The sequence below is a fragment of the Cyprinodon tularosa genome, unplaced genomic scaffold (assembly GCF_016077235.1).
Source record: "Cyprinodon tularosa strain WSP-4 unplaced genomic scaffold, ASM1607723v1 ctg1118, whole genome shotgun sequence".
Taxonomy (NCBI): Eukaryota; Metazoa; Chordata; class Actinopteri; order Cyprinodontiformes; family Cyprinodontidae; genus Cyprinodon; species Cyprinodon tularosa.
Window position 1 is genome coordinate 28,703 of NW_024037914.1, and position 11,422 is coordinate 40,124.

General features: G+C 47.8%; 1 protein-coding gene across 3 annotated transcripts; it reads right to left on the reverse strand.

The window, feature by feature from the left end:
- Nucleotides 1–1,158: 1,158 nt before the first annotated feature.
- si:ch211-195b13.1 (STKc_SGK domain-containing protein) lies at nucleotides 1,159–11,155 on the reverse strand. 3 transcript variants are annotated; one of them, XM_038299341.1, is made up of 14 exons: nucleotides 5,809–6,028; nucleotides 5,385–5,460; nucleotides 4,967–5,030; nucleotides 4,851–4,891; nucleotides 4,400–4,457; nucleotides 4,233–4,316; nucleotides 4,013–4,144; nucleotides 3,822–3,934; nucleotides 3,344–3,467; nucleotides 3,172–3,267; nucleotides 2,941–3,096; nucleotides 2,766–2,855; nucleotides 1,857–2,057; nucleotides 1,161–1,800 (listed from the first exon to the last, which is right to left on the reverse strand). In XM_038299341.1, exons 1-13 carry the CDS (start codon nucleotides 5,876–5,878, stop codon nucleotides 1,893–1,895), a joined length of 1,269 nt encoding a protein of 422 aa, XP_038155269.1. In that variant the 5' UTR covers nucleotides 5,879–6,028; the 3' UTR covers nucleotides 1,161–1,800; nucleotides 1,857–1,892. The 3 variants fall into 3 exon arrangements, with proteins under 3 accessions (XP_038155278.1, XP_038155269.1, XP_038155260.1); XM_038299350.1 differs by lacking the exon at nucleotides 5,809–6,028 and adding an exon at nucleotides 10,973–11,155 and having other exon boundaries at nucleotides 1,159–2,057; XM_038299332.1 differs by having other exon boundaries at nucleotides 1,161–2,057.
- Between the last annotated feature and the right edge of the window lie 267 nt (nucleotides 11,156–11,422).

The following is an 11,422-nucleotide window of genomic DNA, read 5'->3' on the forward strand; positions in this document are numbered from 1 at the left end:
TACAGAATAAACAAAACTTCCAAATATGGAAGAACTTGATCCAGAACTGCGTGTCTCTTTTCATTTCATGAACAGTTCCTCACCGAGTGACGACGTTCTCCAATTTAATCAGAAACAATCTTTCACACGTGTGATCAGAAGATATGTGGGAACATTTATTGCACTTTCCATAACCGGGTCGGGCGGGAATGCTGGACCCCACAGAGGCAGCACCTGCTCCGCCCAGCGGCTCGGATCCAACTTAATGAAGCACTTCAACGTAAAATGAAAAAAAAAGGGGGGGGGCAACCACTTCTTGGTGAACGGAGATATGTCTGGAACACGGATCAGGCACGAGACGTTTACAGCTCTGCTCTACGTGAATAAATACAACAATGTTTAAAGATTCTCTGCTGTTTGCAAGAAAACAACAAACAGTTGAAACAGTAGAATGGATATACAGTACGGTATCAGTGACCAATCAGAGGAGTCCTTCAGAGGAGCGCTACGACCAATCAGAGGAGTCCTTCAGGAGTCCTACGACCAATCAGAGGAGTCCTGCGGCCAATCAGAGGAGTCCTATGACCAATCAGAGGAGTCCTTCAGAGGAGCGCTACGACCAATCAGAGGAGTCCTTCAGGAGTCCTACGACCAATCAGAGGAGTCCTTCAGAGGAGCGCTACGACCAATCAGAGGAGTCCTTCAGGAGTCCTACGACCAATCAGAGGAGTCCTACGACCAATCAGAGGAGTCCTACGACCAATCAGAGGAGTCCTGCGACCAATCAGAGGAGTCCTACGACCAATCAGAGGAGTCCTACGACCAATCAGAGGAGTCCTACGAATAATCAGAGGAGTCCTGCGACCAATCAGAGGAGTCCTGCGACCAATCAGAGGAGTCCTATGACCAATCAGAGGAGTCCTGCGGCCAATCAGAGGAGTCCTATGACCAATCAGAGGAGCCCTGCGACCAATCAGAGGAGTCCTATGACCAATCAGAGGAGTCCTATGACCAATCAGAGGAGCCCTGCGACCAATCAGAGGAGTCCTATGATCAATCAGAGGAGTCCTTCAGGAGTCCTACGACCAATCAGAGGAGTCCTATGACCAATCAGAGGAGTCCTGCGGCCAATCAGAGGAGTCCTATGACCAATCAGAGGAGCCCTACGACCAATCAGAGGAGCCCTACGACCAATCAGAGGAGCCCTGCGACCAATCAGAGGAGCCCTACGACCAATCAGAGGAGCCCTGCGACCAATCAGAGGAGTCCTATGATCAATCAGACTCCCAGTCACCTACTGCTGATTCTCCATCAATGCGAACAGATGAAGGAGCTGCGAGATGCTTCAGATCATAGCAGGACGTTCCTCAAAGTAAACAGAAGTTGTTACAGATAATAAATGGTAGAGAGAAGCTGTGAGGTCCAGAACAAACGGATCAGATTGTTCTGTTTGGTCCCAGAAGGTTTAGTTCTGTTAGAACTTTCTGGAGATATTTGGACTGTTCTGATGTAAAGCTGCTTGGGTTCTTCTTCACCTTCCTTCCTGGAATGCGTTTCAGCTTCATGGTGAAAACATGAACCGGATCCTGGTGAACAGAACCAAGGCATCACCTCTGAGATCCAAACCACTGAGGCTGGTTTCATGCGGACGCTTTCCAACGCTCTCACTATCCAACACCAGGCACATCACCAGCAGCTCCAGAACCGGTCCGCAGAGGTTTGGATTCTGACCCGTTCCCACACATGGCACATGTTTATGGTGGTTGGGCCGGCAGTGCTGCGACATGAGTCCTTCCATCTCATCTGCTTATGAGTCAGAACCACTTCCAGTCCTCTCAGTCAGAACCAGAACCACTTCCAGTCCTCTCAGTCAGAACCAGAACCACTTCCAGTCCTCTCCCAGAACAGAGCGGTCACATGAAGGAGTGGTCCGCTGGGGGTCCGTAGGAAAAGCCCGGGAAGGCCCCGGCCGCCTCCTTCATGCTGCTGGTCACCATCACCGTGTCGCTGCACAGGGAGGACGACACCGGCAGGTGGGTGAACTCTGGGTCAAAGTACCGCAGGTCAGTGGGGCCGGACTGCAGGACAGAGGACAAGGAATCAGAACCTGAAACGGACCCGGTCGCTCACGGCTAACTGCTAACACTGAGCGGACCCAAAGCTAGCTAACAGAACCCCGGTCAGAACCAGTTAAACTCTGGTTCTGGACCACAGGCTGGGAGTCTATGGAGTGAACTTTTTGGAATTTGAAAAAAAAAATAATAATTGGGGGCGGGACTTCCTCTGGAGTCAAGATGCATTTCTATTGGTCTACTGGATGTTAGAAGCTTTTTTATTGGTCAGGAGTTTGAATAGGCTGAAGGTTAGACAATAGGATCTGGAAAATGCAATTTGAAAAGAAAACAACTCAATAAACTGAATCTCAACATATTTGGGAAAAAAATCAGCTTAATAGATCTGCTTTTAAATATAAAATCTGAAAAAAGGATAAATAACATTTTGAAATTATAAAATCAGGAAAAGATTTTTTTGAAAGAGGAAAAATCGCATCTAACAAAGGAGCAATTTTTCTCTCAAATACTTTTTTAAATATTTAATTTCCCAAACCTTCATGTCTGAACTGCATTTTTCTTTCAAATTTGGATGAACGGAAAGTTATTTCCAAATGAAACAGAACGATATTCCCTCCATAGAGTCAGAACCAGCCCAGATTATCAGGACCCAACCAGAAGGTTCTGGTTCTGTTCAGACAGCGGAAGCAGCTGTGAGGTGGGTTCTGAACGTACCACGGAGGGAACGAAAGGAGGGCTGATCTTCTTGGCCATCAGGTCGTCCCAGTTGATGGGGGAGAAGAAGCAGTGGTACTTTAGCTCCAGCTGCAGAGGGAGACAGACAGACGGTGAGGGAGGCCCTGCCTGCTGCTGGGAGGCAGCCATGAGGGGCAAATTTGCACAGACTTACAAAGTCATCCTTGGCCCCCAGCCTCTTGGAGCGCTCCTTCTGCAGGAGCCCCTCCAGCAGCTCCCTGCCGGCGTTAGAGATGTTGGGTTTCAGCACCGGAGCCTTGTGGAGGATGTTGTTGTACATCTCTGCTGTGTTTCGGCTATAGAAAGGAGGCTGGAGGGGAGAAAGGAGCAACGTCAACCTGAGCTCATTAAAAAGAGCAGAAAGAGGACAGAAGGAGACACTCACGAGTCCATAAAGCATCTCGTAGAGCACCGATCCAAGGCACCACCAGTCCACAGTCCGGTCGTACGCCTGCTTCTGCAGGACCTCAGGGGCCAGATACTGTGAAGACATCACTGACCATCAAAAACAGGCCGATTTTCTCATCCTTCTTTCCTTCTTCGGAGCTGAAACGTACCTCAGGCGTCCCACAGAAGGTGGAGGTGGTTCCGTTGGGATCGAGGCCTTCCTTACAGAGTCCAAAGTCTGTGAGGACGATGTGGCCCTCCGAGTCCAGCAGGATGTTCTCAGGTTTCAGGTCTCTGAGGAAGATGGAAGAGCAGGGCGGATTAAAACTCCCAATTATGGTTATATGACCTCATGTGGCGTTTGAAACTGGAAACAATTTGATGTTCTCTTCAACACTCAACTGGTAAATTTCAAAACGTACAATAAGGCTCCAGCTTAATTAGGTTAATTAATTTCTTTAAAATGTGTTCCATTTCTGTCAGCGACAGGAATGTAGAGCGTTGGATAAATGTTGGGTAAATACTTATTTGTATTCACGAACTATATGTACGAGAGGAAAGAGAAAATTCAATAAAAAAACCCTCCTAATTATTCCCTTCATGCGATGCACCCTGACGTCCACCAGAGGGCGCCGCATGACCGCTTACCTGTAAACGATGTGCAGAGAGTGAAGGTATCCAAGGGCACTTGCGATTTCAGCAGCGTAGAACCTGGCCCTGGGCTCCAGGAAGACGCGCTCCCTCTGCAGATGGTAGAAGAGCTGCAGAGGACAAACATCTGTGAACATCTGGATCCAGCTGATCTCAGCTCTGCAGCAGATGCTGGAGACCAAACCCACCTCGCCTCCGTTCACATAGTCCAGCACGAAGTAGAGTTTGTCAGCAGTCTGGAAGCTGTAGTGCAGCCCCACCAGGAAGGGGTGCTTCAGGTTCTTCATCAGCACGCTGCGCTCCGCCATGATGTGCTTTTGCTGCAGGACAGTCAGAGGATCCATTAGTGTCTCCGTTCATTTGGAGCTAAAAACAGCTGGAAGAAAAGTTGGTGCAGAGTAGACTCACCTCTTTCTTCTTCAGGATGATCTTCTTCTGCAGAACCTTCACAGCGTAGTATTTGGTGGTCTCCTTGTGTCGGGCCAGCAGGACCTGAACAGAAACAAGTCAAAAGGAATCAGAAAGATCTAGAAGCAGATGAATGAAGAGCGAACATGAGAGCGAGCGGCGCCTACCTTCCCAAAGCTGCCTTTACCGATGATTTTAAGGTAGTCAAAATCACAAGGTTTGATCCTGGAGCAGAAATAAAAGAGAAAATCAGAACTTCCTTCTCTGAGAGCGAGATTAGGTTCACTAAGGAAGAGCTGAGATGCTGCTGGAGACTCTCAGTCATCCAGGTCATCCGGGTCAGAGTCATTCCAAAAAGGTAAAAACAATCTGGACTTTGGTTCCCAGTTTGAAGATGTTTCTCTTCCATCTCTAAGTGTCAGAAATACACTGAAAATATAATGCATCCGTTTTTGGCTTTGACTTAATCACATTTAGTTACTTTAACACAATTCTGACATTTTGAATCGAAAAAGCTTCCTGGATGGGAAGAGAAACTTGGAAACAAAGTCCAGTAGATTGATTTTAACTTTTTTATCCTTTTTGAAAAAAGAGCTGAGAATAGAGATAAAAACTCACTGAGTGTCTTCTGCCAGGGAGGTCCGAGAACCGAGACACATCTGGAAGATCAGGAGGAACATGAATGAAGAAATTAAGAAAAAAAAGAAGTTAAAGAGAAAATAAAGTGAACTTACTGGATTTCCATCTTCAGCTTCATTCTGATTCTCATCGATCTTCAGGAAGTTGTTGACCTCAGAGCTGCAGGACAGAAGGACAGACAGACAGAGGATGAGAGGATGTCTGCAGACCGGGGTCAGGCTGTGACCTCTGAGGCTTCAGGCTCAGCAGTCTACGGGGTGGGGGGGCAGATGCGTGGTTTTCCACGCACCGCACCGAGCTGGACGGGGGGGGGGAGCGAGCCGCGAATCATGGAACACTTTAACTCCAGATTTATCCTCCAGGGAACATGAGGGATTATCTATTCTTACTTCTCGGTGAGCAGATTAGCTCAGTCTGCGGTGATTGGATCGGCCCGCGCGCCCCGCGCATGAATGGGCTGAAATAACCCCGCAGTACCCCCCCCCCCCCTGCAGCCCAGGCTGTGATACTCACTGCTGGCAGATGTGCGGGGTGGACACCAGCTTCTGGATGAAGTCGTTCAGCCCCATTTTCCTCTCCTTGATGAAAGCTGCAGAGGAAAAGAGAAGCGGGTCAGAACCATCCGAACCGGAACCTCAGCATCTGGACCTCCCTGCTGCCTGACTGACTGACTGACTGCTGAGACTCCTGCAGGCTGATTGTTACGCAACCAGTCGGGTTTCCATTCACAGAGCCGAGCGGTATTTTCCATTCAGCCTCCGCAGCGCATGCGCACTGCTCCGCTTTTTCAAATTTAAACCACTTTCTGAGAAAGCAGATCTAAACGCGTCTGTATTCAGATTGTTCTGTCAGCTCTGCGAGTCGGAACCGGCCAGTCGGAACCGGCCAGTCGGAACCGGCCAGTGGGTCGGCTGTTCGAGGCTATTCTGATGCTCACCGGTGAGAACCGCAACGATGCCCCGCATCTTGCAGTAGGTCAGGTCACATCCAGCCTCAGTCACCGCCATGTTCAGCGCGCTGCGGGAAGCCAGTTTGAACAGAAGCAGGAAAATAATCAACTTTAAAAGCAGAAAGTCCGATCAGAGGATCAGTGTCCCGTTAGTCCAGCCGCTCCGCTCTGAAGGTCCGCCTGAGACTGCTGAGGCGCGCTCCCGTGCGCGCTGCTTTATACAGGGCACGTGGTCCCCCCTCCGACCCGCCTACTGCTGCGTCACTGGTAACCGCAGCAACAAGACCGGAGCCGTGACGTCACGGGATTCCGCTGCAGCAGCATCACTTTGCGTGAAGGATGGAGAGGAGGAAGAGGAGGAAGAGGAAGGGGCTCTCTGCCCCCCTCATCCTCTCTGTCTGCGCATCAACATCTGCCTCAACATCTGCAGCCTCTGAGCCCAGAGGTCATCCTCCTGGAGAGGATGGGTGGAGGAGGGTCTAACGGTGACGTCATGCTGCTCCAGCTGCTGCTGAGGTGCTCCACTAACCTCCAGGTTGCATAACTGTGTCATAATGCAGATGATGGTCCTGCTGCAGGACAGCGGAGCAGAGCAACGCTGAGCTTCTGCTCCATGTCCAGCATGAAGGTCAGACTGCAGCAGCTTCCTGATCCGAGCAGCAGAGAGAGACAGAAACTCACATCCAGATGATCGAACCTTCCTTCTAATAAGACGCTTCAGGACAGGAAAGCATCAGGGTGACCTTCTGCACAGCAGGACTTCACGAAGAAGGACAGCAGTGACCTGAGATCCTTTATTAATAATAATAACGCATCTTATTTGCAGGCTGTGCCTAGATCTACAATATTAGAAACAGAAGATGCAGTCAGTGGAGGTCTGCAGTCTGGATCAGAGCCACTTTCAGCCTTGATTTAAGCCCAGAGGGTCTCTGGAGCAAATTCCACCTGAAAATCCATCTGTGAATTAAATCTGTTGAAGTTCTGCTCCCACACTATAAATTGGAAATAAAATTGTTTGTATTTTAATGACAGAAATGCATTGAGGAATATTTTTCAGGTGGAACGTCCATTTCAAATGTCACCATATCTGATTTACAGGCGATTAAACAAAGAAAAAATGGAAAATATTTATCCTCGCCATTTTCTTTTTTTCCAAAATAAACTCTGCAAAACACGACGAAAGCTCATTAGAAACTCTGGATGAACCATCAGACTATAGATCCACAACTAGACTAGAACTCAGGCTAATTTGGACTGAATCAGTTGAAGTTGATGTGACTGAGTTGTTCTGTTTTAGCTGCTCTCAGAGGTTCTTCCGGGTCGCCTGTTCAGGTCCACTCAGCTCGGGCGAGTCAGAGTGAAACTGGTGATAGTCACGCCTGATCTAGAGGAAGTGACACTGATCTGCATGTTTACGTGTTTCAGAGCAGAAAGAGGAAGCCATCTGCGTCTGTGTCGTTCTGCTGCTATAGGCTTAGACTGCTGGAGGACATAGGGACCCCTTTTTCATCATTCTGCTTCATTCTATCTCTATTCTCCCACTCTGCAGAATCTGTTAGTTCAATCTCTAACGTTCTGCTCTCTCTGCTTTTTCTCATAGTAGCTTCATCTGGTCTGTTCCTGTTTGGCTGTGACTCCATCCTGGAGAGAAATATCAGCTGTGCTGCTGCCATCAACACCTTTGTTTCTAGATGTTGGAGCTTGGCCTGTTTTCCAGTGTAGTCCTGTTTCTCTCCTATAGCTACAGGCTCAGCTTTTTCTGGGACTAACTGGATCTTCTCTCTTTCATCATTTGACATATAAACTGGCTCGGCGCTCATCTGATTAACTCTTTCTTTCCCAGCCAGAGCCACCTGTGTAGCTAGTTTACCGCTAGCTTTTCTAAGATTGTTAGTATTTATAGATCAGAGCTTCTATGTTAATTTTCTATGTCTGCTTCTATCTGTCCGAACCCCAGCCTGGTTCTGGTTCAGCTAGAGTTTTCATCCTGTTACAAGGGAGTTTTTTCTTTCCACTGTCGCTGTATGCATGCTCATTGTGAGCGATATTGAGGCAATGACACAGAGCAGGTGAATGTCTGTTCAGTTGCTCTGAGCTTCTGTCTTCGTCTCACAGAGGTCCAGTCCAGAGGTGGAGGTCTGAGGCAGCTGCAGGTCGACCTCAGCGCTGCTTCACTCATCATCTTCAGTTTTTTGCTATTTTATAATTTCTTTCTCTCCACAGGGGATCAAATGGCGACCTTCAGGCACAGATCAAACTAAAGATGAAGGAAACCGTTGAATCCCAGTTTCTGCAGATAATCCAAGTTCTGGTCAAAGTCCACACCTGAAGCTGACAGAGATGTTGGCGGAGGATCCGGAGCTAACTGACGTTGGTTTTGTCTCACTTGACTTGGTTTCAGAGAAGCTGCTATAAACAGCCTGAGGAACTTCCATTCAGCCGCTGCATCATGACCCGGAGGCTGAGGTCGTTTCAGATCAGATCCTCTTTCTGCTCTCGGTTGCCTTGGTAACAAACAGAAACAAGAAGTCACCCGACAGAAGTATCTTAGGATCAAATGTCCCAGCTGGGCTCCCATAGACTGTTTGGCCCAGTTTCTGCCTCCCAGTCAAACCCAGCATGAACTTTAATGAGTTTAACTGAAATTAGAGATGAAGCCACTCAGGAGTTACGACACGCTGTAGGTTTGTCCGTCAGTCAGAGACGGTCTGGAGTCTTTTATTCACTCTGTTACTGTGTGGAGATTAGGAAGCAGGAAAAGTCGCTCATATTCAGAATTCAAACGTCTGAAAGTTCTTTAAATCTGAAATGATTCCATCCTGTTCAATAAATGATCAGTGTTTTTAATTCAGAGTCATTTTCATGTGAATGTGCTTTACTGGAGGCATCCATGTTTGTCAAAGAACACTACTGCCACCTACTGGTTAGTGACATTGTCACGGTGCGGTATCGGCTGTTGATCAAGTCCCAGTGCTGTATCTGGTGTTTGTCACAACGCGCTATTATCCAAGTCATCTTGAAAACATTCTTCTTCCAAATGTTGGCTACATATTACGGGTTTTTTCTCTGGCCAGAAGTTCGATGGCAAATCCTCCCTCTTCAAGTTGGCGATCCAACGACCAACCCGTCCGTGGAGGATCAGGAATCAGAAAGGTGGAATAACTCTTTTTTTCACTTTTACCCGATGTATTCCAGCATCCAGCTGCCATGCACGTGGGCATTGTCAGTTTCACTATAGCTCTGGTGAATTTCAATGGTGAAGTCCTCTGGAAATCTTCAATAATTGTTGTTGATTGCAGATGTGTCTAGTAGTTCCCATTGATTTAGCTTGGAAAGCGGGGAGAATGGCGCTAGGCTCCTCTGACCAGCAGCCCAACAGGAATCTGCTCCCAAAGTCTCTTCCTGGTTGATTATTACAGGCAGTACAATCCTGGGAGCTCAGCAGAGGCGGGTATCGGACCCAATAATTGAACCCAAGTTAGAGTAGAACTACTTTAACTTCTTTTTACTCAAGTGAAAGTAAAAGAGTATTCGGTAGAAAGACTCCTTGAATCCTGAGTAACTGTTGGATAATAACATCAGATTTAAAGTTTATAAATTATGCTGCAAACAGATTTTATGTCAAAGTATTTTAAAGTTTCAAATACCTAAAGTTTACAAATAAATGTCCTGAATATAATAATAACGACTCAGAATCTAGTTTGGGTCCCAGAAGCCCTGAAACAGTCTATTATTTCCTATAAATGTGATGATCTCAGCGCTGATGTCTGCCTTATTACTCATTTCATTCACCTGTCTGGCTCCGCCCAGTTTCTCATCTGATCCAACTGCTCCAGCCTCTATTTATCCTGCCTGCTTCCAGCCATCAGTGCCAGATTATTCGAGCCTTTGGTGAAAGCTGATTGATTCCGATTGCCTGATCCTGACCCGTTCTGCCTCTCGACCTCTGAGCCTGTTACCGTTCTGATCTGTTTTCCTGACCTGTCTTCGGACTCCTGTTGGATTCTTCCTGTGTGCCGAACCTGGAACTCTTTGGACCTCTGATTTCCTGGCTCTGACTAGAGCACTTCCTCCACACCGGCTTTGGCTCCGCCCTCTAGATTATCCTGCCTTCCTTCGTCTGCTTGGTTCTGATCTCCTGCCGGTTCTCCGGACTCTGGGGCTTCAGCGTCTGGGACTCTCTGGGCGGCGCCTGCCTCGCTTGTTGGTAGCTGACCGGCTGGAACCAACCTCACCCTCTGGACTCGGACTGAACTTTAAGACCAGGTTAGTGACTCACGTCCTTAATCATCCTCCGTCTGATTAACATCAATAAGCTGTTGTCTCCTCCTTCATAGGTTCATACCTTAGATGCCGACGCTGTTCTCTGCAGTTCCATCATAAACATTTGGTTAAATTTAACTGTCTTTCCTGAAGGTTTTAAACCTGATTATCGGGGACCTCACATGGTTCATGGACCCTGACTTTGACCTGTTAACCAGAAAGGAGTCAGCGAGTCATTTTAAAGTAGTTTATAAAACCTGCACCACAGGGAGTTCCTCAGGGCTTTGTTCTTTCTTTCTTCTTCATATCTACATCCTGCCCCAAGTTCAGGTTTTTTAACTTCATGACGTTTCTTACCGTAAATGCAGATGACTTACAACTTTATCTCTGCGTCACCATAAGACTATGGCGCACTGCGTCACCGAGTCACTGTTTCCTGACTCGGGTTTCAGAAACTTCTGGCTCCTTGTTATAAAGACTGAAAACAACAATGATTCCTGTAGTTTTCTGATTTTAGTCTTTCTTTGCTAAATCTTTAAGTTTTGTTTTACATATAATGTCTGACGCCTGCTGCACTTCTTCCTCTGAATGAAGGCTGCTTCACACAGGAAGTCGTTCAGCTTTACCAACCACAGCATTTTGCTTTTCATTCTGAAGTAAAACTCTTTTCCTTTTCATTCGCTCTCAGACTAAATCCTCAGTTCCTGGTTATCTTCTGCAGGCTGTCGTCCTCTCAGGACGGCGAGAGGCTCTGAGGATTCATTGATGAATCCTCAGACTTGTCAGAGACACAGATGGAACGGATTAGAAGCCAGACAGGATGAAGTTCATGGTCCACCATCCTCTCTGTGCTGCAGGGAGAATCTTCTGGAATTAAAGGAGCACCTACCTACTAAGGATTTTTTTCCAGTCTTCATCTCCTCCCGCTGTGCGGCTTTGAGAGGCTGTTATGTAGAAGTGTTTGTCTGCAGAGCGTCCAGGTGATGGGCTGCATGAGAACGCTGCAGTCCTCCCTCTCCTCTCCGACTCACTGCAGCTGGAAAACTCTTCGATTTGCAGGCAAATAAGTTTCCTCCTTCTGCTGCCTCTTATCGCCCAGCCGGCTCTGAGCTCTGTGACGCACCTGCCTCTCCTCGGCCTTTCATCCACCTGGAGGGCCTGGAGCTTAGCGAAAGCAGGTGTCTGGTTACAGCTCCTGTGGGAGAGGGTGTCCCACCGTCTCCATGACTCCAGAGGAGCTTTAATTGGTCACCAGCAGAGGTGCTGAACTGCGCTCTGGTTCAGGAGTCCTGAGGGCATCACGCCCCGTTGTTCAGAGCCGATCGCTTGGTTAGCCTTT

What these genes read in the sequence shown, in the direction of transcription:
- si:ch211-195b13.1 (XM_038299341.1), bottom strand. Translation starts at nt 5,878, where the DNA reads ATGGCGGTGACTGAGGCTGGATGTGACCTGACCTACTGCAAGATGCGG. An exon ending in TCCCTGGCAGAAGACACTCA is followed by an intron (nt 4,458 to 4,850) that starts GTGAGTTTTTAT and finishes TTTCTGCTCCAG; the next exon opens with GATCAAACCTTGTGATTTTG. An exon ending in ACTATGTGAACGGAGGCGAG is followed by an intron (nt 3,935 to 4,012) that starts GTGGGTTTGGTC and finishes TGTCCTCTGCAG; the next exon opens with CTCTTCTACCATCTGCAGAG.